This window comes from Cucumis melo, chromosome 8, assembly GCF_025177605.1.
Source record: "Cucumis melo cultivar AY chromosome 8, USDA_Cmelo_AY_1.0, whole genome shotgun sequence".
NCBI lineage: Eukaryota > Viridiplantae > Streptophyta > Magnoliopsida > Cucurbitales > Cucurbitaceae > Cucumis > Cucumis melo.
In genome coordinates, this window is record NC_066864.1 from 88,331 (window position 1) to 113,909 (window position 25,579).

A 25,579-nucleotide genomic window follows, 5' to 3' on the forward strand; every position below is an offset into this window, starting at 1 on the left:
GAAGCTCCAAATACCAGATTCGACCCATGCCAGTTAAGTTTACGTGCAACTCCATGCCAAGTAATACATTTCCCATCGTATGCGTCGATGGTTAGGAGAGTTGTTCAACCATGATGTTGGACGGTCATTAGATGAATAATTATTTTTTAGATAGCTCCTAATATTATTTAAGTCCATATCAAAGCACATAAAACCCAATAAATATTTGGTTCAATTAAAAGAAAAAGGAAAAAGAATTATAATCCAATTAAGAACGGTGAACCAGAAAAGAAAGCATCATCTTAACGGAAACAAGCTAAACATAAAAATAAATTAATATACAAATACGAATTCTACCTGACCGACTGAATAGGGATTCTTGAATCTAGGAGTACTATTTTACATCAACAAATGTGTGGTGCATTGAATACTACAAAATACAAAGCAAAAAAATAATTTAAAATAATCGCTGATGACCTAACAATATGATTTATATATAAATAATATTTTTTTTAAAAGCCTGCCGGATGAACTTCCTGATTCATAACTGAATCATAACTATCTACGTAAAAGCAGAACTTCTTTGAAGGTTAGAGTATGACAAATTGGGAAAGCTGGCCAGATATCCTCGTGCAAGTTCTTGTTCACTTATGTCCTCGGCCAGTTCACATAATGAATTCCGCATTGTGACCCAAGCCATGCTCCCGAACAATTAGCTTCGCAGCCCAGGTATCCATTCTGCCCTCCTGGAAATCCTAGGCGGAGTTCAATAGAAAAAGATATAGCAGAAAAAGCGCATGAATAAGAAAGAAACAATAAGGAACGATAATTACTTCCAGCCCTTCGCCAGCATATGGTTGAGGGAACAGCATCACCAAACTTATCCTCAAAGATCAGTTTTCCAGACTTGATATTCCATAGACGAAATTTGCAGTCTTCTCCACCTAAAACCAGAATACATTTGGTGAGCTCGAGTTACCAGGAACTCCGAGACTTCTGAATATAAAGAAGTTGAGCATGCACTGAAATGAACTACCAGATGTGACAAACGTCTCGGTGGGATCAACTCCAAGCTGTACATGAGTATGTGAATTTGCATGTCCATCGTAAGTTTGTACAGCACCTCTCTGGATAAGGCGATGATCATAGAGTTTAACCTGTGAAACATGAATCCAGTAGACAAAATTTAAAATGTGTAAATGAGAACTGCACAAGTCCCAATGCATTTTATCAATGCTAGAAGCCTAGGAGGACAGATAAGCCGACGAGTAAGAAAGTTCAACTGATGGAAACTTCTGTGTGAACCCAAGGATTAACTTGTTTAAGTATGGGACGAGGTCATACGAGATTGGAGGTTCAAAATATGTCCTACAGGGTCAATTTCGCTACTCTTGCGGATGAATGGAAGCAACAGTGTCCTATTCAAGGCTGGCAAGGCCATAGTTTTCGACAGAAACCAAGAGGATTAAAACATGCAACAACAGAGAGACTTTTGTCGAAGGAGAAACTTTATAATATAAAGATGGCCTGTTGAAGAGGAGGCTGAGAATACTAGATCTATCCATCAAATCAAGGCCACAAAGAATGGTGACAACTTCCGCAAAGACAAAGGAGCAATGCACAACGTGGGCTAGTATTAAGGGAAGAGATCCAAACCAATCCTCTCCCGTTGTCTACTAGTTTATAATTTTCCTTCCTCAAGTATTATCAATATCCATATTTTAGCTCACGGATCTATCAAAATAAAGCCTTTAATGATGTTCTACGTAATACTTTCTTAGACAGTATTCAGTTGCACAAGTATTGTTTTTTTTTTTACCACTTCTCACTGCACAATTAAAAGAAGAAAGTACTAACCGATCCATCCATGGAGCTTGCCAAAAAGTATCGGTCATCAAACTGAAGTGACACCAAGCTAGCAAATAGGAAGATTTGTTAAAACATTTAAAATTGTACGAAAGAAACAATAGAATTTTCATGAATTGAATTAACCAACCTTGATATAGATGAGGGCATTTTAACCGTACATGAAGGAAAAATGTTACCAGTGAGCTGCATGGCAAAAGTACTCAAAACTTAAAAACAGCACACTTACAGGAAGGTTGCATACATCATGTGTGCACTGACTCACTAAATATGAATGAAATGAAAACTTTGGGGGGAGGGGTTAGCCACCTAGCATCAGAAATCCGCTGAAATTACTGAGAATTTTCCCACTGAGATTCATGTTACACAGAAAACTGCTAGTATGTATTGGAATTAAATAGATTTTCAGCATGTTGAACTTTTGAACAATCTCAAAGTAAATTCTTGTTAGATGAAGTTCGGGTACATTATTCATGGTTTTAGTTGTAAAGAAGTTAAGACAGTCAACGACATTCATCATTCCAAGATTCTGACTTTTGAGAAATTTCCTCTAAGACTTTGGGCAGCATTAGTAGATAATACATTATACAACATAGGAATAGGGATTATACAATTTAGTAGATAATATATTATACAATATATCCAATACATTTCTAGAGGCGTGGGTAAATTTGAAATATCTCATCTTAAATCATCAATTGACCCAAAAGCTTAAGCTAGTGGGTGAAAGTAAATACATACAACACTCCCCCTTACTTGTGAAAATGAATTGACCTCCTTAGATCATCTTAAATCATCAATTGACCCAAAAGCTTAAGCTAGTGAATGAATGCAAATTTAATTATACATCACTAACACTCCTCTTCACTTATGGGCTCGATATATGAAGAAGATACCACAAGTGAAAATCAATGTCAATTGGGGAGGAAACAATTGACCCAAGTGGAAATCAATTTTAATATTATCTTATTCAACACCTCCATTAATCTCAAGGGTTATCTATCTAATTGTACCATTAGATATTTGAATCTAACTTAGGTGGTTACCATAAATTAAATTGCATTACTAAACCAACTATTATAAAGAATGGAATAACACAACTGAGACAACTATAGTAGTTAAGAGATTCAAATCATAAGACAAAAACCTCATAAGTTTTATTATGTATATCACGAATAAACAACATTGGATTTACCTTATACCATTGCTGAGAGGACGTTCTGGAGTTTCTTCTATCAATGGGTAAGTAAGGAATTCGATGCCTTAAAAGTCTCTTAGCTACTTCCTGTCTTTCACGAGTATCAATTGTCACAATCATGCCATTTCTAAGTCCACACAGAACAACATTTTCCTGCAAAAGATTGTCCAGTAGATTAATATAGAATACAGTTCAACATCAGACAAGCAAAGGTATAATGCTAGTTCCCAGCCTTTTTAATGTAAAAGACTTCATGGAACCAAAAAGAAGTGATTATTGTTTCTTCAATGTGGACAGTAAGAAAAACTGCAGTATAAAACAGCTGACTTTCTGCGAGTCTCTAAAGATGTGAAATTTATAAAGCTTAATAATAAGTTGGATAATACAGGGCAAATGGCAGGCAAAGACAAGACTACCAAAGGCAGTGCAAACGACTGGTAAAAGTTTAACAATAAGTTGGAAGTCCCAAAAAAAGTGCACAAACTCCAGTATGCCACAGGAACATCCCCTCTCCGATAAGCAGATTGAGAAGGTTTCACCATTACAATATAAAGGTCAAATATCTACCTTGACAATCAATGTAACATAGTAGCAGTTAACTATTGAGGCAGACAGCTGATACAAAGTGCATAGTCCAGTTGCAAAAATTCTACATTTAAGCCTAAGCCTTGAGGTCATAGGAAAGAATAAACAGATTGCTACTCTATGTTAGCCGCTAGGTGAAAATAATTTACAATATTGCCAGAGAAAGATACGAGATTGTTTTACATAGGAACAAGAGCTATACAGTTATAATAAGGAATGAAAATAGTGCTATCAGAGATAACAAAATTTTCTCAACAAGCTTAATCCATATGCATACACACAACAAAACAAAGTGAATTACCGAATGAATGAGTTGTAGCGCAAAAATGTCACTTTTACCATGTAAGATCCATGATATCCTGCCAGTTCCCATATCAACTGAAGCAGCTCCCATGTTTGTCCCTGCAGAAACCAAAAGAGATTCATAATGTTAATTACTTAACTGAACATGGGCTAGAGAGAGAGAGAAAGAGATACAGACTCTCCCATATCTCCTCAATCAAGTTCATGGTATCGTATGGCAATTCAGATTTTTTTCTTTTTTGGAAAAGAAACGTGGATTTCATTAAGATAATGAAAGTAAAAAAATGAGAGTACACATGAATATTACATAGCAACAAACCAAAATAAACTAGGGATTAGTAGGTGCTCCCGAACATTTCAACTAAGTTGGCACCCCTTAGCACCTTCATCATATCCAAAAATCAACCAAACAAACAAGATGAACAAATACCAAGACTGATGTGACAACAAACCCTTCAGGCAAGTCATGGCGACAAAAAGCAAACAAACTCAAAAACAGAAGAGAAAACTTAAAGTTGAAAAAATAAAAGCACTCCAATTTAAGCAAATATCTTGAATGATGAAGTCTTCAAAGAATTTGGAGAGGAAGCATCACGATTAGCATTGTGAAACGTGATTGAGAACTATAAGCACCACATTGGCAACAAAATCTAGTACCAATTTAGAAAACACGTTTTGCAAAGAAAATTTAGTTAAAAATCAAGAAGAGAGACAGAAGTATACAAGGCTTCATTCACACCCTCCGTTGTGCTTTTTGAACACTATGGCAATAACAATGGTTGGGTATGCTAAATTTCACTAAGTTTCAAACAATATCCCCGCCATTTTAAAATATTTTGGAACCCAGCTTGTACAACTTGGATATTGGATGGACGAATGTTTTTACTCACCAAAGCCTTGTTTTTTCAAAAGATAAATGTATGCATCAGCTCTTTATTTATACAGGCATTTACAATATTCAATTGCGTCCTATTGGGATAAAAATGTTTCTCAATTTAATCTACGTGCATCTGGGATACACGCATTGTCCCACTTTAATGTAGACACAGGTTCTTTTGGGAGCCTTATTTAAACACATCGCCTTCTTTATTACAGGAGTTCCTCTGGGCATTGGATTGCATTGGCGAGATAGTTTTGAGGCAGCTGGTTGCATCTCCTTGGCTTTCTCTTTCTCCATTCATCTTGAAGATTTGGGTGCGCAAGATTCTAGATTTGAGTGGGATATTTTTAGAGAGATTTTAAGTTTTGCTTTGTATTTAGCTGTCTACCGATGTATTGTCTTTGGGTGGCTTTGACTAGCTCATTATTTTCCTTTAGTTCTTTTTATCCTTAGTATAATACTATTGTACTTTGAGTTTTAGTCTCTTTATCATTAATAAATAGGCTCGTGTTCGTTTCAAAAAAAGTAAAGATTTGAGTTTGGACTTCACTCCATAGTCACTTAGGCTACAGCAGGCTTGGAAAATGAACAACATGAAAAAGCCTTCAAAAACAGTCCAAGGAAGGTTCTTTTCACGGAAGATTATTTGATTTCTTTTCAGCTTTAATTCCACAAATGGAAATAAATGACCAGTAACAAGCATCGCCACAGTGTAGAAATGTTACTTAAAGATTATGAAGTCCAGAAACAGAACAAACAAAGATCACAGGTAATAATGTATCATGACCAAGAATATGGGAAGAAAGCACAGGAAAACTCTCAAATATTAGAACATGGTACATAGTTAAAGGAATCAACGCGATAAACAAGAATCCAGAGAACATAAGAAACGTACCAATCACAGCTCTGCCTCCACTAGATTGACAATCAGCCGTCCAGATGGAACAATTAAAAGAAGCAACCTCATGTATCCTTCGTCTAATGACAGGAATAGTTCGATTAAAATCCAATGGTTCAATGAGATTAAGAATATAAACTGATCCACCAGATATGTCAGATCCCAATGTACTTATTCTGGTTCCTTAAGTCAAGGCATCAAAAGAGAAAATAAAGGCATTCATCACTGTATCCTTCTTCTGGGCGGGGGAAGCATAGTGGAAAAAACATTCTAGAAAATGAAAGGATACAGTGCATGTTGAATGTCCGAAACATCATCGTGCGCCAAAGGAGAACACTTCTTAAACAACTTTATACAAGATATGTTCGATGACATTTGCAATGAAGCACCAGAGAGTTGCCAAATATCTCCAGGAACTTCTCCAAACATTTGGTTCTCTCCGGCTGATGGCCAAACAAGTTCTGGACAACAGTTTACTGGATGCCCAATATGTTGATCACCCCCTCCAACTCCAAAAAAACTGCAAGAGTGAAAATTTCAAAGAATTGAATGATTTTTTTGGTAAAAGAAACATACATCAATAATGAAATTAGAAGGAAACCCCAAACACCTAAAGATGATTACAGAAGAGAGTGCCAATTGCTAAACAAAAAAGATATACCACAATGATTGGAAAGGATGCTTTGTTTTGCACCAAGAAAAAGTAGTAGAAAAAACCAACTTAAAAAATCCACTAAAAGTGGAAAAAGAATCATGAGACGGCTTTTCTTTCTTAGAGGCAGATGGAAGAGGAACCCCTCCACCCCTTTGTAAATTTGGTTGGTCAATAAAATTCAGTTTTTTTCTTCTTCATCAATATAGAAATTAATTCTCAGCTCCCACGCAGATTAAAAGAAACTTCAGTGAAGAGATGGCAATGGACAGAGGCAAATAAACTTAAGGGACATGGAGAGAGAAAGAGAAAGCCCATTCTTTTTAATTTTGTATACACTTCCACACAGTTGAGTGTTTTGATGGAACTACCTGTTGAATGTTGAGCATCATAAATGCCTTAAAGACACTATTTTACACATAACTTGTTTGAAGCTACCCAAATATTCTGGATATATACAAACAATAGTAATCTGAATTCACACCCGTTTTAATAAAAATCTACCTTTCAAGATTAAACTCTCTTGATAGTATAAGCACAAATGCATTCAGAAGGTAGAACAATCCATAACTACCTCAAGGAGCCACTTATGTTGCCTGTCAAAAGAACAGAAGATTCCCTTTGACCCTCCAGGGTGTCCACATTAATGGGCATTTCTTGCAAAGCACTATCCCCCATTGTATCCGTTCCTCGAAATTTCCAAAACTGCATGGGAAAGTATGAGCACAACTGACATCAAAGGATCTAACATGATCTACAGTAAAAATCTTATACGTAGCATATATGTTAGGAAACTTCTGAAGGATCAATGGTTTGGTAAACAAATTAAAAAACAACATATTGGTTGCTTAAAAGATAAAAGAAGAAAAAGGCTTGGGATAGTATAACTTCTGAAAGGTCTCAATTAGAACTAAACAATAATTATCATACAAAACTTACCTAACAAGATTTAATTATTTAACATAGCCCAAGCCTACCAGTTTATCCAAAAGGTAAGGAGCATACATGAATTTTCTACCCCTAAATATTTTTCTATTAATTATTCCGATAATGAGTCATCAAGTCTGAGTAGTGTGGAATTGGATGTTCATGACCCATTGGATGATGTTTCAATCAAAGGTTCATATCCAGAAGATTTGATTTTTTCTTTTAATTTTAAACCCCTGTTCAGAAAGATTTTTCCTCCAAAGAAGTTATAAAGACACTTCTTGAATAATTCCGAAGCTTTGAATATTTGCTATTTTTAAATGGAAACAAGCCTCTTCATTTAATGAACTGAGGCTAATTCTCAAAGTACAAAAATGATGCATAATGAGCAAAAAGAAACCTAAAGACAAAAGAAACCTAAAGACCAGGAGATGCACCCAAGAATCTCAACTAAGTTGAGATTCCATAGCACCCTCATCACAAAATTCAGTTCCATAAATTTGGATCCATGCAAATTCTTCTCTTATGAGCCTAGTGGTCAATATTGCTCGTTGGGTTCTAGAGAGAATACCGATTGGAAGACAAACCAAAGGAATGTGATTCTTCAAGTGACTTCAAAAGCATCATTGATGAGCTAGGTCTAAAGGAAATCTCTTTCTAATGGTAAATTCCCTTGGCCAAGGCTCAAAACTAGATTCCTTTGATACTGACTTAGAACTGTCCTGAAAGAAGTCGCCCATGGGGGGATTTAGAATATAGGACTAAGAGCTTTCTTTTCAACACTGCAGCATGCGAGTTTTAGTGAAAGCGGTATTAGTGGAGCATTATCAGAAGGAAATTAAATTTTTTATTAAAAAAAAGAGCAAGCAAGAAGCAAAGTTTAGTTTGAGCTTCAATAAAAAAAAAAAGTGAGCTCACTAGCTTGTTCCATTGATCAGGAGCAAAGAGGAGAAAGACGTTTAAGTTCGAGTTTCAAAAAGTGATTGTTTCAAGGCAAGGATTTTGGACAATCCATGGTTCGGTATTAATTTATTGTTTCTTGGCTGATATTCATTTGCTTTTTTTTCTTTTTTTTTGGATAAAAGCAACTTTCATTAAGAAAAAAGATAAGGGCATAAAAAATTACGGGCCCACCAAAACAACGCAACCAAAGGGAGGGGTTCCAACTAAGTAAAATATTGCCAAGCGAATAATTACCGAAGGTCTTTGTAACCGAACCCCAAAGAGACACATGGACCAAACCTCACTAAGGTCCCTTTCCTTACCTCTAAACACCCTATCATTCCTCTTCCCCCAAATATCCCTAAGCACAACACACACCCCATCTAACTACAAAAAACAGTCTCTCTCTAAAAGGCAGATGAAGGAGGAACTCCTCGATCGTCCCACAAACAGTCCTCTGGCCAGCCAAACTAACGTCGAACTCCTGCAAAAAAGAGCTCCACATAGCCTGACTCACAATCCCAAAAAAAAATGACCAAGGTTTTCCTCGGCCTTATGACAAAGAATACAACAAAAAAGACCCGACAATCGAGGTTCTCCACCTAACAAGTCTATCACCCCACATTTTCTTGTATTTGTATCAAAGTCCTTGATTTTGTACTTTGTTTATTTTATTATGCGTTTGTAGTCACTTTCATTATTTCTTTTCTTTTTTTTTTTTTTAAGAAAACAAGCCTCTTCATTGATAGTCTCTTTCATTATTTCAGTGAAAAGAGTTGTATCTTTGAATTTTAACATTCGTCTCTTTTCATTTTAACAATGAATAATCACATTTCCTTTTAAAAAAAATGAAATGGTTGTTTTCGGCCAGATCTATTCACCCTATCAATAACCAACCTGGATCTGGGGTATCATGAGGGATTTGTCTTTTCTATTGATCCTACGGATTGGATCAAAAATAATTCTTGAATGAGGTATTCAACTCAATGAATTGAAAAGGAAATATTTAATGGTTCTACCTCTTATATACTATGAAGAGAATGAATCTTTTTGCCAAAGAATCAGGGGAAAAAGGGTTCGGACGTCTCCTCGAAATGATTTGGAAGATCCAAAAAAAAACAAAAATAATGGTATTTGCTAGCAACAACAAATAGGAGGCAGTCAATCAATATAGATTGTGTGAGACCCCAATTCTGCACACATATAAAAGAAGGGTAAAATGGGGAATGCCTCATACCAAGGAGAGAAGAATACCTGAGGGCTCACTGTGAAGTGAGTATAAATAGAGAATGTTTTGGGAAATGGGTTTTTAGGTATTGATTGGGTTAAAAGCTGCAGTATAGCTTTTGGGGAAGCTCCCAGCCTTCTCTAAGGAGCTGGGATATTTCTTTATAGTACTCTGTTATTTCTTGCTGATAGTGTTTTATTGGTTGTTTGTTGAACACTGCTTTTGGATATCAACAGAATGCTACCTCTGTTTGTGCTATTGTTGAGATTTTTCTGAATTTCAGGTTTGGGAATCTTGACAAATTGATTATATATATATATATCACTTCTTTGGGAGTTTGTAACCCTTAAGGGGGCATTTGGCCCTAGGACTATGGGGGAGTTAACCCACTCCACCGTTGGGGGAATGATCATGGAAAACCTAGGATTAGGTTTTCCATAATCTTTCTTCTCTCTTTTTCACTATTTCACTCCTTCCCTAATCCTTCTCATTCCTTCCCCAATTCTCCTCCAAACAGATACTATCATAACAACTATCATAATCATTCCCTCAAACGCATACTATTATCATAACACTACTATCATTTATCCTTCCCCCAAATACATACTATCATAATCCTTCCCCTAAACGCACACTATCATAACACTACATATCATAATCTTTCCCCTAAACACATACTATCATAAAACTACCTATCATAATCCTTCTCCCAAACGCATATTATCATAACACTAGGATTATCATAACATTAACCCTTCCATAAATCTAACCCTTCCCTCAAACGTCCCCTAAATATCTATTCATTTTCCTTATGATGATGAAAAGTAGTTTCTTCCTAAAAATAATCATAAATAAATAAAGGGTAATTATAATAGGTAGCAATTTTTAGATTAATTATTAAGTATGTAGCAATATTTTAAAAGAATTGCAAATATAGCAAAATCTATCAGTGATACACTTCTATCGTTGATAGACTCTTATGGTTTATCAGTGATAGACCAACATCTGCTACATAGTCTATCGGTGATAGACTTCTATCATTGACAGATTTTGACAGATTTTGTTATATTTGCAATTTTTTTAAAATGTTGCTATATACTTAATTATTTTGAATATAATTGGTAAATTTGCAACTATCCCATAAATAAAAGAGGAATATTATTCCAAAGTTAACAGCTTTTTTTCTCACAACGTTTTGACTACTCTTCTTACTTATATGGCTTCCACCTTGTATAAGCATCAATGAAATAATTCAACTAATATATTAAACCCTAATTTGACTTTCATTTAAAGTGAATTAGAACAAACGCTTCCAACTTTGGGATTGTCTCTCATAAAGAACATACCACTGGTTTAGATGCCAAGAAATTTTGGAATTTTTCCTTGAAGTTACACCTGGCTTTACTGGAAGCAATAACATCACCATATAACTCCCTGGCCTGAATCAGCTTGACAGTTCTTAAGTCGGCCTTCAAATATGAATTGACAGTCTGTAGAGAAAAAGAAAATTCTTTAAGTATCAATATCAAGTACCTAAATATGATAAAATTAATTTCATGATAAGTTCATGGGTTGGTGCGAATGGACATTGCAAAAAGAAACACAACCGCTTGGTGCACTTTAAACAAAGAGTTTTGTGCATATTCTATCCAAGATTTGTGTTCAAATTGGTCCGCTTTTACCAACTAAGATATTTGATTTTTTGTGTATCTATCCTATGTATTCCTTGATAAACTCCTTTTTATTGTACATTTTTATACTTCACTAGTTTTCTGAAAGGACATGATGAGGATGTCAAGGGGTGTCAATCTTGTTGGGCTGTCCCATGTATCCCCTGGTCTCTAAGTCCCTTTTATTTGTACTCTTGGTATATATCTCTTGTACTTTGAGTTTGTTTGGATATAATTAAGAGACTGTTTCCTTTTCAAAAAAAATGAAAAAGAATATTTCATCTTACAAGTTAAAAATAAATAAATAAAATCAAAAGCTAGATGTGATGAGATCCTTTCACTTTTTATCACAAGGAAAAATAAAAGAGGGCAAAAGTTGATTGGGAATATTTGAGTTCAAGCTTCCTCGAAAGTTTTCTGAGCCTTCTCCACTTCCTTCAAATTCGTATGCTTATAGATAATTGACTCCTCTCCAGATCAATTGTTGTGATGACCAAAGGTGTTTTGTCATATTCCACTAATAAGGCATCTATCTCCACTCCATCTATTCATGATGGGGTTTCTAATTTTGCATTTCGGGTTAGTCGAAGAGCAATTAGTTCGTTCTTAGTTAGATGATCTTCTTATTGAAGACTCTCTCGCAAAAGCTTTGGATAACCGAGGGAACGTTCACGACTAATAAGAAACCGAAAAATTTTTTAGGTACCTCGTGCGATAGAGAAGTCGGACAGCATTTTTACATAAATGAGATTTAGCCCCGTTTAAAAAGAAAAAGAAAAAAAAACCGAAGTAAGGAGATTTTGTGGGAAGCAGATTGCGCATAGAAAAGCATCAATTCTAACCCGAAAAATTGAAATTGGTAGGATACAGAGGTAGGGTAGTACTCACCGGAGTGGAGTCAGAAACTGGTTTATGATGAGGGGCTGAAGAGGAGGAGGAAGAAGCATGAGAAGAACCAGGTATGGGACCTTTGAGCGGGAAGTACCTGTTCTTCTGGGCATCATAGTAATAGCCAGGGAGATCTGCAATGGAAGTATAGAGAGGAAGATTTGGCATTGATGAGAGAGTGGAATTAATGAAATATAATCACAGCTGAAAGCAAAAGATAGAACCTGCTGGCAATGGCATGAGTTTCAGAAGTATATCTATTATCTGAACTGAAGCGGTGGACTTTGGAGGCGAAAGTTCAGAAGGATTGGGAACCGATCGCCGTGCCTGCTATAAACCGCCGGTCCAAGATTCCATTCAATCATCCGTTCGTTAATGGAACGGATTCCTTTTTCCTATTATGAAAAGAAATCGTATTCGTACATATCTCATATTATGTATTTAAACGATCTTCTTTTTTTCAAAGAAAAAAGGTTCACATTCATTTTTAATAATGTATTTTTAAAAAATATTGTCAAAGGATAAACGCAAACTATTGACAAAAATAGATAAAATTGCTTGGAAGTTGTAGACCTCGTCTTTTCTTCCATTATTTAATATATATATTAATATTTAATACAATAACACCTTTTTAACCTATTTAATATATATATAATTTTAATATTTAATATATTATGGACTCCACACTTTATTTTTATGATAATTAATATATATACATATTTAATAATTAATATATATTAAATATCAAATAACACGTTTTAATTTTAAAAAATATCTTTTTTATTAAATATTTTTCAAATTCCAATTTTCAAATTTTAAAAATAATTTTTTTTCATTAATTATCTTTCCAAGTTTCAAATAGAAACCTTCAATTTTTTTAAAAAAAATATATATTAACAAAATATGTTATTAAATATTTAAATGTCTAAATTTTAATTTTAAAAAATATCTTTCCTTATTAAATATTTCAAAATTCTAATTTTCAATTTAAAAAATATGGTCTTTCCAATATTCAAATTCCAATCTCTATAAATTCTTATATATTAAATAAGAAAATGTATTTTTAAAGTTGAAAATTAGAATTTAAAAAAATATTTAGCAAGAAAGATATTTTTGAAAATTGAAATTTGAATATTTGAATAATTAATATATATATATATATATATATAAATTTTAATTTTAAAAAATATCTTTCCTTATTAAATATTTCAAAATTTTAATTTTCAATTTAAAAAATATGGTCTTTCCAATATTCAAATTCCAATCTCTATAAATTCTTATATATTAAATAAGAAAAATGTATTTTTAAAGTTGAAAATTAGAATTTAAAAAAATATTTAGCAAGAAAGATATTTTTTAAAATTGAAATTTGAATATTTGAATAATTAATATATATATATATATATATATATATATATATTAAATATGTTAAAAGGTGTGGGGTTTACACTATATTAAATATTAATATATATTTTAAATCATGGAGAAAAGAAGACTGTGGGGTCCACGCATTGAAGTTGTAGACCCGTCTACGACTTCCAGGATACACGATTTTGCCCAAATTACTCTATTTCTATCAATAGTTTGCTTCAACTCTATTTTTGACAATATTTTCGAAAAATATATTATTAAAAAAAAGATTCGGTTGCACATAAAATTACTTTTCTTTTCGTTTTTGTTTCCTTGGAACCGTATCAATTCACATCAATTTCTCCGGTTACTCTTAACTCAATTCAACTTTGCCTGCCAAACTACCCATGAATCAAATAATTATTTAGTCCATAATATCAACTTGGCACGAGGAAATTTCTATATATTGTAGCCGATAAGAATTGTGTAAGGTATGGAAGATAAATATTTAATAAATTAATAAATCAATTATTAACTTATCAAATATCTACACATTTCGACGCTTTACTTCTCAACTCTTTAGACCAAATAATCCTTAGTCATCTTCTTCATTTGATCTTTTTTTCTTACGAGGTAATTGCAAAGTAAAGAAAACCATAAATAATTTGTGTCAAATGTGAAATAGAGGTTATGTGTCTCAAAATAAGATTTTTTGCCACATCCATGCTTTCTCGGGTTGTTTTTTAATAGGACGAAATGAATAAAAAAATTTATAAATATAACAAAATATCATCGATAGATATTGATAGACTACTATCATTTATCATTTATAAATGTTGATAGACACTAACAAATGTTTATCATCAATATATTATAAAATTTTGTTACATTTATAAATATTTTAAATAAATTTGTAATTTAAAACATTTTTAAAGAAACTATAATATTTTAATTGCATTTCTCAAGTGGAATTGCGTGCGTCCATCTTGAGCTAAAACTATGTATGGTACATCCATTGTTATATCCAATTAAAATTTCACGCATGTCTGACACAAATTCTAAATAGTTGAAAAAGATTGCTCACATCAAATCATGAAATTAGCATTCCTGTATTTGTATTTAAACTATCTTCAAAGCAATCAATTCATTTTTTTTATTTCAATATTTAATAAACAAATTTACAAGGAACCAATATGTTAGGAATAGTTTTGTCCAAAAAAAATTGTAAATAAGATTACTAAATGATTTTAGAACATAGATATATTTTAAAAAATATTGAGAATCCTATATTATTAAAAATGTAGCTATTGAAAAACTTCGTGTTCTCCATTGATTGATATTTTAATTATCAATCATTTTTTAGACGATTTAATATTATTTAATATATCTAATTAAATGAATGGTTCTTGTGAGAGACATTCTTGTAAGAAAAGTTTGATAGAGTAGTTGGGCAACGATTTTCCTGGAGCGTGGTTAAAACACATCTAGAAGGTATTGACGATTTGCTTGATTGAAGTACAATATATAACATTGTTGCAATTATATGTTAAAAAACAAAACGAGTTGTTAAAGTTTTCTTGGGTAGATTATAAATTTTAGTTACCGACAAAAATGCATGATCAATAATCCAACAGCTCATATATGCTTGAAGGAAAAAGTAGATAAAACAGATATTAATTAAGAAAACACACGTGTAACCATATTCATATTTTCCGAGAAAGATGTTTCATTCAAGTAAATTAGATTATTATACGGATAAGATGAAGAAAGAATTGATGAAGATATACGAAAAATAGAGAATAAAATGGAGTGAATATACAATATAACGTACACATTATAGAAGCACATACTTACAAGTAGGACATATATAATATAATAGATGATGATCGAGACTGAAATCACTATGAACAAAGATAATCAATGAATAATAATGACCATCGTAAACTAAAAGGTTACCAGTCTAACTAAGTAAATTGAAATTGATTGGACGAATAAGGGTAAGTGGTAAGGAGAGAATTTGGTGGAATATTTGGCATGAGTGCCATGGAGTCCTCAAAATAGAAATCAAAATCGTGGAACTCAACAACAGTACTAGTACTACTATGACATGTGGTTTCATAATTATCACCATCGCCATCAATATCATGTTGCAGCTGCTGCATCATCATAACATTATTATTAATCTCTCTATTTCCCATTCCCAGTTGATATTCCGCAACCATACCCACACTATTATCATCATTAACTTTCTTCGACATATTATTCCTCAGCAAAGCCTCGCTGCTATCATCAATAATATTACTATTATTATTCACACCCAAATGATGATGTTCAAAGTTCATGGGTAGGGGTAGCGGAGTAGTTAAGTAGGTCGTTTTATTATTGTAGTTGGAGGTGACAGGGGATTGGGGAATAATAATTGGTTGATGATGATGATTATAAACAGTATTAATAGTAGATACGGGGAGGAGATTGTGGGTAGTAGGATCAAGACCTTGGGCAAGAAGTTTCTTCTTGATGGAGGAATTCCAAAAGTTCTTAATCTCGTTGTCGGTTCTGCCAGGAAGATGTTTGGCTATCTGAGCCCACCTGTTGCCTAGGATACGATGGACGTCGATGATTGTCCTTTCCTCCTCTGCACTGAAACACCCTCTTTTAAGATCTGGCCTCAAGTAGTTTATCCACCTCAGCCTGCAGCTCTTCCCACATCTCTCTAGCCCTGCCATTTTAGGCACTCTGCTCCAACATGCGGCCTGCGCCCCATCACTACTCAATATCTTCTTCATACACTTTATTAGCTTCTCGTCTTCTTCGGGAGACCACAATCCTCTCTTCACCTTCTTCACCATCATTATTATATCCGATCCTTAATTAAATTACATTACTCTTCTCTTCATCCACATCAATCGTTAGATTATTAAATTTTGTCTCTCTCGCCCTCCTCCTTTATAGTGCTTGCAGGGAAGTCTCTCCAATTTGTCCAATATAATATATATTCTATTTTAACTCAGGAAATTAAACAACAATAATAATCAACTCCATACTTTTGATCCATTTGTATTATATTTGTTATTATATATATATATATATATATATATATATATATATATATATATAATTAAATTATAGAAGTTATATATTGTGATACATCGACATTAATTAATTTATGGACAGTTTAGAGGGATATAGGTTACTTGTATCTAAATTACATGTGTGTGTGAAGAATATAATAGTTTAGTATATAACTCGTTTTTCCCATCCAAATTTTCAACTTTTTGCAATCGAGTCATCCTCATTCATTTAAGAAACCATCTCTTTCAATTCACCCATCTTAATTAATTAATTAATCCTCACTCTCTCTATCACATTCTCCTGGTAATACATTAAACCAAATTCATGGCCAAACAAGAAAAAAAAAAATCTAAAAAATTTAGAGAATACCCCCCATAACAAAATTTTATATATATTCAAAGAATAATCAAAATTAGCTATTTATTACAACCTTGGAGGGATTATTTATAACCTTGGAAGGAAATATACGAAAATAAGTAATTGAATTACCTAAGCTAAATATTAATATCAGTATGCTAACTATCCTATAATTTTCTTTATCATTATATGTATAATGTATGCAGTATATAATAATTAAACGAGAAAATTTTTCATTTTTCATGATCTCTTATACGTATATAATTCTTTTGCTCGAGGAACTGGAATGTATATCATGGTTACATATTTTTTTCTATTCATATCAACCATATTATTATATATCTGAGTAATATTTAATGTATGTATATTTTGAAAATGACTTAGGATGGGTCTCGAGACAATAGATGTAAACAATAGATAATAATTTAATCGGTATCAATTTTGAAAAATGATCGTAAACAATAGATATATTGATATAAAATTTTATTGACCTATCCTTATTTGGTGAAATTAACGAGATGTGAATTGGAAGCATCTTAATTTAATTTATTTTGGAGATTAGGTTACTGGGGTGTGTAACTTACACAGCAAGTAAAACAAATCATTGAAGAATTTATTAATTAAAGGGTGAAGTGTGCTCATGTGATACAACTAATAGAACTTCAGTACACTTCAAGATCATCAGGGAGGAAAAAACGACCCTCTTTTCAAATTCCTTGAAAACTAAATTTTGGTGTATCACAGTTCACATAGAGAACCATTCAAGAATGCATATTTTGCCTTCAATAATTAAAGACATTTTTAAATTGTTGTGCTCTGGTTTACCTAATTATTTTATAAATTAAACATACTTACTACAGAATATAAAACACCCTTTAATTAATTAAAATACATTATATATACCTCTTAATATAATTATATAAAAAGCCAAAAACTAAGGAACTTGAGTAACCTGAACTAAATTTGTTGGTGATTCTAACTTGAAACTTGCGCCGGATTGTTAGTCTGTTGGAGCGTGGGATCGTGAGAGTGATAGATGGAGAAGAAGAACAGTGAGGAAGAAAAGCGCCAACACGTCAAAAATAAATAAATAAAATAAATAAATAAATGATTGAAGTCACAATTTTTTTTTTAATGTGGAAGGACAGAAGAGGAATTTTCAAAAAAATCAAAATGAATTTGCTTTGTTTAAAATATTTTAACCGAATTTTACTATTATAGTAAATTTATTATCCATAATTTATAAGAGAAGCAAATATACACACAAATGTTTCGGTGGACTCGAAAAGGCTCTTCCATTTGAAGCTAAAAGAAGTACAGGCCAAGAGAAGGTTCTAACGGTCGGCTTGGTCGTTCTAAGCTTGGAACTGGCGGTTGCCCATATGGTTTGGGTTTGGTGACGAAAGTTATGCTTGTTAATCTCTTGCTCAATCCTTCTTGCCGTCAATTTGCTTTCTCCGCCAAAGGCTTCAACTCCTGGGCTTTACGTATTCGAAATGCTCCCTCCCTTCATAAAGCACTTGCTATCTTCTCCCAGATGCACCGCCAATCCGTTCCTCATGACAGCTTCTCCATTCTATTTATGCTCAAAGCCTGCGCTTCTTCCAACAATCTCTCCATTCTTCACCATCTTCATGCCCATATTACTAAACTTGGTTTCACTACCCATGTCTTTGTCGCTACATCTCTCCTTCATTCATACGTCCTTCACTCCTTTCAACTTGCTCGATTGGTGTTCGATGAAATGCCCCACAAAAACTCGGTTACCTGGAACACGATGATTTCGGGCTATTCCAAGACAGGGGATGTACACACTGCTCGCCAGTTGTTTGATCGAATGCCCTCAAGAGACTTGGCATCTTGGTCCGCCATGATTGCTGCCTACATTAACAATCGCAATTACAGGGTTGCTTTGCTTCTTTTCCAAGATATGATAATTAATGGTATTAATCCCGATCAGATGGCGGCAGGATCGATCTTAAACGGCTGTGCTCATATGGGCTCGTTAGGATCGTTGGCTGGAAAATCAGTTCATGGTTTTGTGGTCAAGAATAGGTGGGAACTCAACCTGGAACTTGGGACGGTTTTGGTTCATATGTACGCCAAGTGTGGACTTTTGAAGTATGCTTGCCAGATATTTCATTTGATGTCTGAAAGGAATGTCAGGACTTGGACTGCTCTGATATGTGGGTTGGCCCATCATGGCTGCTGCAAGGAAGCATTAGCTTTATTTGAGACGATGAGACATGAAGGTGTGGAACCGAATGAATTGACTTTCACCGGGGTTTTAAGTGCATGTGTTCATGCAGGGTTGGTTCAAGAAGGCCGCAAATACTTTAATATGATTGAAGAATATGGCTTAGAAATAAGGATTCAACATTATGGTTGCTTCGTTGATCTGTTGGGCAGGTCGGGATTGTTGGAGGAAGCTTATGGGGTCATTAAGAGTATGAGATTCGAACCTAATGTCATTGTGTGGAGCTCTCTTTTATCGGCCTGTAAGCAACATAAAAGCTTTGACTTGGCCGAGAGAGTTATTGAGCACATATTGGAAAAGACAGAACCTAATAATCATGGTGGAGTTTACTCTCTCGTATCTGATTTGTATGTTTTACAGGAGAAGTGGGATGATGCAGAAAATATAAGGAATTTACTGAACCAAAAAGTACGGAAGGTTAGGGCTTATAGCCTTATCAGAAGTGGACTATAATTGGCTACAGTGGCATCGTTCCTTCTTTTCGAATTAGAGTGGTGATTGATATGGTCAACTTTAGAAATTACTTTAGCTGGTGTTTCATAATCTTCTTCGTTGCAAATTATTCTATCTTATTTTTCATCCTAAACATTGATGGGTGTCTCTAGGTTCACCATTTTTAGATTGATTCCTTGTTCAAATTGTATGCACTTTGATATCATAAAATGCAAGTATAAGGTTCCATCTTAAAATCAGTTGAGAATGAATGGCCATGTATTTAAAATCTATAGCTTGCAATGGTGCATAGCTTCTCAAATGCCAGCTCTAGCCAAGTTTTACTCGATCAAAAGAGCGTGTTCTTATTTTGTGCGCAGACATCAAATACTACAACATTAGGGGATGATTGCTGGCTGATGGTTAGTGCTACGTGGGCGTGCTTACTTTTTTGGTCATCGCTTGATCTGCTAATTTGTTCATTCGAGATTGCGGTGCTAATTTGAGTTCGGCAAAGATTTTTGGTGGAGCCTGAGCGCCCCACCACCAAATTGTTCTGTTTGATCGATTTTCCTTTTCTATATAGCATATGTTGGTGTTTTGCTTGTGTTTATAAGGTCATTGGTTAGTTTTGCCAAAGGATAAAAATTTGCTTTCCCTCGCGAGATCTTGAGTCAGGTTTAATCAACTCATTCGTGTGCCATGCTCTATTTTGTTGGGAGTAAATTAAAGTTAATGGGCTCGAAAGGAAAACGGACAAAGAAGAACAAGAGAACAAGAAGAAAGGACTGAATAAGCCGAAATCTTCTTCCAGGTTTGAAGAAACCAACGACCTTACTTGAAGAGGATATGTTCTATAGATCGTACAATTGTGTCCTTGAATTCTAAGGTTTGAAAAAAACCAGAAGAATCTCATTTTTTGTGGGATAACTATATATATAATTTCATTATTAGACCTGCTTTGTATAGCTTCACCCGCCGGTATGTACTATTCTTTTCCATCTGTATTTTGATAATTTGATCTTTGAGTAACTAAAAACTAGAGTTACCAGCTGCTGATGATAAATTCGGTTAACTGTAAATAGCTATTTTAGATAAATTTGAGAATTCGAAAAAACTTGCTACTCAACACGACGAGAACTACAAGCTGTAGTTGGGCCGTGCTCTAAACAAAACTACCACAAAACTATTAAAAGTGGACTCAGAGTGGCCCAAGGTTGGGCGCGTAACAAAACAGGCCCGCTTTGTGGTACGTTACACGTTGTCACGGTGGCCACAGTCAATCCCACTAGCTTCTATCCATTGCACCGCAGCAGGGCAAATCAGCGATGTGAGGGTGGGAGCTAATCCTCTTTTCTTTGATCTTCTTCTGAAAGTAGAACTAGCGTTTGTTGGAGATGAGCTCGCTGACAATTTTGGTCGGGGCTGTCACTCCCAGAACGCTTAGCTCCAAAGACATATCACTAGATAAATGTCTAACAACGAAACAAGTTTCCAAATTTACTTACGTCCATACCCCGAAAATCAATTTTCCTCATCAAGAACTGGAAGCGAAGGAAAACCCAGCTTCTTTCGGCAGAAGAGAAGCAATTGGTTGTGGATTCCTGCTCGGCCTTGGCAAGGTTCTTCTACAACCACTGCCTGCAGCTGCTGAAGTCACACCATGTGAATTCACAACAGCTCCTTCGGGCCTTGCATTCTGCGATAAAGTTGTCGGGTCAGGCCCTGAGGCTGAGAAAGGACAGCTAATCAAGGTATGCCTTCAACTACTTTTACCTCTCTGTTCTCTACCATACATTCTAGGATTTGAAATTGAGCTTGATAAATCTGAAATAATGTGGCGCATAGGCATATATAATTGATGTCGTATTGTGGTATTGCATACCCATGTGAAGTGACAAATTGGTTGCTGATAGGCACATTATGTTGGAAAATTAGAGAGCGGAAAGGTGTTCGACAGCAGCTACAATCGGGGGAAACCGTTAACCTTTCGAATTGGGGTCGGGGAGGTATATTTATAAAATATGTATTGTTGCTGCACTTTGGTGGGAATGCATACTTTTAATAAAATAATAATGTAATTGGCTTTCTCAAAATTTTCATTTAACATGTGTGTATGTATATGTGTGTATATATATTTAGAAAGTGGATATAGTGATCATCTGTTGATGGAAGTAAAGTAAAAATAAAAAACTGTACAGGTTATAAAAGGTTGGGATGAAGGTATTCTTGGGGGCGATGGAGTTCCAGCGATGCTTCCGGGTACGTTTTCTATGCAGTGTGGAAAATGACTAAAGCATATGCAAATGGAAACTGGAAATGGAATATGGAATATGGAATATGGTGTTAATTAAATTAATATAAATTAACTTGTGAAGGAGGGAAGCGCGTGCTAAAGCTTCCTCCAGAACTCGGGTATGGTGCAAGAGGTGCTGGATGCAGAGGAGGTACAATGAAATGAAATCAATTACTGTTTAATTTGAAGCATAATAGTTTATAATCTATTCTTAATGTTGTAGTTGGTAACTGGGAAGGAGTTTGAGTTTTTGTTTGTTTGATTGATTGCGGCGGATGCAGGGTCATGTATCATTCCTCCTAACTCTGTTCTCTTATTTGATGTGGAGTTCATTGGGAAGGCATGACATCAAACACAGCTTCGACCCGCTTTCGGATCCATATCCATCCCATATATCCTTCTTTCTAATTTATTTACAGTTACTGTCACAATATTCTTATAGCTTATACATACTTGCTGCTTTTTCTCGGCCTCCACTTTTGAATTCTAATTGTCAATGTAGTTTTTGCACTTCTCAAGTTTCACCTCTCATTTCTCCTTCCTGGTAGTGGTTCTTTTTTCTGATCCTTTTGGACGTGTAGTAATCCTCCCCACCCACATCGACTCCCCTTTTCCTTTATTTCTTATTTCTTGTTCATTTTTTTCTTAATAAAACAAACTGTCTTCGGTTCATGCTTCAATTTGATTTGTGTAATTTAAAAAGTTGACCACTTTTAGTTCTTAAGATCTTATTGATAAATATTGCCTGAAAAGTGGAGGAAGCAAGCGGAGGAGACGGTGTAGTCAATCAAGTGGGGTTGGAGAGATAGGGTAGCCTAGCAACAAAACAACGTAGGTGTGTTTAGAAAGAAGAATAATATGCCATCTCATTTTTTCATCAAAATACTCATCTATAATTATTATATTATAATAATTTTACTGTTAAACAGACTCTGTCCGACCACCCCTACTATAATATATGTGTTGTCCCATAAGTAATGTGTAATTACATAGGCAACTATAGTTAACTAATTCCCAAAAACATTTAGAAATGTTTATGGAATATTCAAATTAATGTGTTGATTTTGAAATTTTAATGTATTATTTCATTGCATTCGAGAGGTTTTCTTCCCTCTTGTTAAAAAATTGTGGATTTGTTGTTGAATCAATTGATATCTCTAAATTCATGATTTCGTTGATTAAATATTTTTTTGCCAAAAGTTTATGAATTTTGGTGAGAATTCATCCTACCTGAATTTCAGAAACTTTTTTTTTTTTTTTTAGTTTTTTATGATTAAATAAAAAACGATCTCAAATAATTGCTTTTATTGAAGATTTTTAATTTAGAATTTTTAAAAAGGTTAGACTTAAAAAATGATTTGAACCAATGGGATTTATCAATTAAGGTCAAGGGTGAAATAAAAAATTAAAAAGAAACATTTTAATATATAACAAGATGGATTGTAGAGATTTTGTCTATGTTTTCTTTCTTAAATATTTCAACAATTTTATCATTCACATTAATTTTTTAAATTTATATTAATTTTGATAGATAATGTACCTATAACATTCATTCAAATTTTTAATGTGCAATGTCATAAATATTATTACTTCTAAATTTGTTTATTGGGATATCACCTCCTCTATCAAGAAGTCTAAAAATGTCATTTTCTAGTTGTGTGGGCAGAGAGTCTGATTAAGTGGGAAATAATTGTTTGCATTGAGGTGCAAAGTTGAATTGAGTTAGTTTTGGAAGCAAAGAGTCTAGTTTAAAGGATAATAATTGTCTGAGCCTGGAGGTGAGTTAGTTTTTAAACTTTGTGCTTACGGTGCATAGTTATATGGATATATCATATGTGATGCAGTTTTCTCTCTTTGTAACATAAAAGAACATAAGCATTTTTTTCCCATCAATTGACTATATACTTTTTCAAATTCTTAATCATTTATGATGTGAACTCAATATATTAAAATGTATTTCACATATATTATATTTTACTATTGTGATTAAGGTAGACAATTTATATAATCAATCTACCTCTTACTTACTTTAAAGGGTAATGCTTGAAGTTGAAAAGAGAAACAATTTATATTACACCTAAATGGGACGAATCCTAAAAACATGAAAATATGATTAAGAAATGTTTAAAATAGTTGAAAGTTACTATTTATACCAATAAGGTGTATCGTAACTCAATCATAGGAACTTCAAAGTTGAACATTAGAATTTATAGTGATCTTCACGTTACGGGTGAGCATTGGTTGAGTAGCATCGATTTTGGGTAAAAATCGTCATTACCCAATGATAGGTCAGTTTACATTCGTCGATCCTTTGTGGTTTTGAGATGAGGGAGTATACCGGTCTATCAATTGCACATGTGGTCGGATGATTTTGTAGCCTATCAAGAGAAACGTTTGGTGTGGTCATTGAAACTAAAGAATAAAAAATAAATAAAGAAACAAAAGAAAAAAGGAACAGTTTGTTGTGGCTTTGAGCTACGGCGAAGATAAGAGCTTTAAATAACAAAAAAGGAGAGGTGAAAATTATAAGAAATGAAGAAGGACAATGGAACCATTGATCGTAAAGCTAACGACTAGAAGGTCCACAAGTTTGGTAAGGACTTCAAATCAAAGAATAGTTTAGAAGATGAAAAGTAAAAGAAAAAGGAAAAGGAAGCAAGAGCAAAATAAAATGAAAGAGGGAAAAAAAGTAAAAGAAATAATATTTATTTAAATTTAATGGAGGTGAAGAAAAATGGAAAGTGATTATTGAAAATAGAAAAACATATAGAGAAAGGCAAGAGAAATTTGTTTAAAAACAATCTAATGAATAATTAGCCAAACAATCTAATGCTAATTACAACTTTCAAGATGAATCGTAAAGTCTCACCACCTCTTGTGCAGCTTGTTTGGAATAGTCATGTGGTGGAAATCCTAATTTTACTTATCCAATTACCTACCAATCGGTTTGGCAATTCACCTAACCAATCGATGGATCAGTTTTTCAGTTGTCTTGCTAGCTCCTATTTTATTGGAGTTCTTACATGGGTTTAATCGTTGTTGTCATTGTATCTATTTTCAAAACTAGAAGTTTGATTATCAAAGTTGGCCACACGAAAGCGATTACCATACTTGATTGTTGGAGTGTGCCAATGGTAGTTGTGATTGTTGGAGTGTACCAATGGTAGTTGCATGCTGCAATCAATGAGCGGAGCCATAGGAAATATTGGAGGAAGTGGAAGTTGAAATGGATTGGTAAAAACAATTGACTCACTGTTTTACCTGCAAACTTGATCCCTACATCAATACACACAAAACAAAAAATGTAACTAATTATTAATACACACAAAACATTAAATTAAAACATTTAAGTCTTCAAATTTATTGGTATTTATATTGTTCTTTTTATTTTTATTAGACTTAATATGTCTTACAAAGGTGTGCAATTTTATTTATTTATTGATAAATTTTCAAATAAAGCAAAATTAATCAAAATATTAGCAGACTTTCACATCTACCACAACTGATAATCTTTTACAAGTGTTTATTAGTGATATTGATAAACACTTATAAAAATTTAAGGAATTTGAAATTTTGCTATATATTTTATAAATATTTTCATTTACTACTTTATTTATTTGTATTGAAAATTTGATCAGAGAAAAAAAACAGAGAAGTAAGTCGATATTAATGGTTTGTGATATATGACAAAAAAAAAGTATTATTTTTTAATTTAAGAGTATTTTTTAAACTCTAAAAATCTAAAAATTTAGGGATATGTTCAAAGGTTTGATGTGTTAAGAATTAAACGTATTTTTGA

The 25,579-nt window shown here is 33.6% G+C and overlaps 4 protein-coding genes across 9 annotated transcripts; 2 read left to right on the top strand and 2 right to left on the bottom strand.

Moving 5' to 3' along the window:
• Positions 1 to 281: 281 nt before the first annotated feature.
• On the bottom strand, positions 282 to 12,420 carry LOC103484236 (uncharacterized). Of its 2 annotated transcripts, none has more exons than XM_008441202.3 (13): positions 12,241 to 12,420; positions 12,017 to 12,150; positions 10,805 to 10,948; positions 6,936 to 7,066; positions 5,999 to 6,229; positions 5,707 to 5,885; positions 3,930 to 4,030; positions 3,041 to 3,196; positions 1,976 to 2,031; positions 1,837 to 1,894; positions 1,016 to 1,136; positions 813 to 923; positions 282 to 725 (listed from the first exon to the last, which is right to left on the bottom strand). In XM_008441202.3, exons 1-13 carry the CDS (start codon positions 12,254 to 12,256, stop codon positions 628 to 630), a joined length of 1,536 nt encoding a protein of 511 aa, XP_008439424.1. In that variant the 5' UTR covers positions 12,257 to 12,420; the 3' UTR covers positions 282 to 627. The 2 variants fall into 2 exon arrangements, with proteins under 2 accessions (XP_008439424.1, XP_008439422.1); XM_008441200.3 differs by having other exon boundaries at positions 282 to 734.
• A 2,910-nt stretch (positions 12,421 to 15,330) lies between these two features.
• LOC103484237 (transcription factor MYB61-like) lies at positions 15,331 to 16,215 on the bottom strand. Its single transcript, XM_008441203.2, has one exon. It carries the CDS (start codon positions 16,213 to 16,215, stop codon positions 15,331 to 15,333), a length of 885 nt encoding a protein of 294 aa, XP_008439425.2.
• A 1,988-nt stretch (positions 16,216 to 18,203) lies between these two features.
• LOC103484239 (pentatricopeptide repeat-containing protein At5g66520-like) lies at positions 18,204 to 19,505 on the top strand. Its single transcript, XM_008441204.2, has one exon. It carries the CDS (start codon positions 18,204 to 18,206, stop codon positions 19,503 to 19,505), a length of 1,302 nt encoding a protein of 433 aa, XP_008439426.1.
• Positions 19,506 to 20,758: 1,253 nt separating this feature from the next.
• On the top strand, positions 20,759 to 22,460 carry LOC103484240 (peptidyl-prolyl cis-trans isomerase FKBP13, chloroplastic). Of its 5 annotated transcripts, none has more exons than XM_008441205.3 (5): positions 20,759 to 21,238; positions 21,401 to 21,493; positions 21,686 to 21,746; positions 21,863 to 21,931; positions 22,062 to 22,460. In XM_008441205.3, exons 1-5 carry the CDS (start codon positions 20,882 to 20,884, stop codon positions 22,124 to 22,126), a joined length of 645 nt encoding a protein of 214 aa, XP_008439427.1. In that variant the 5' UTR covers positions 20,759 to 20,881; the 3' UTR covers positions 22,127 to 22,460. The 5 variants fall into 5 exon arrangements, with proteins under 5 accessions (XP_008439427.1, XP_050944435.1, XP_050944436.1 ...); XM_051088478.1 differs by having other exon boundaries at positions 21,866 to 21,931; XM_051088479.1 differs by lacking the exon at positions 21,863 to 21,931.
• The last annotated feature ends 3,119 nt before the right edge of the window (positions 22,461 to 25,579 follow it).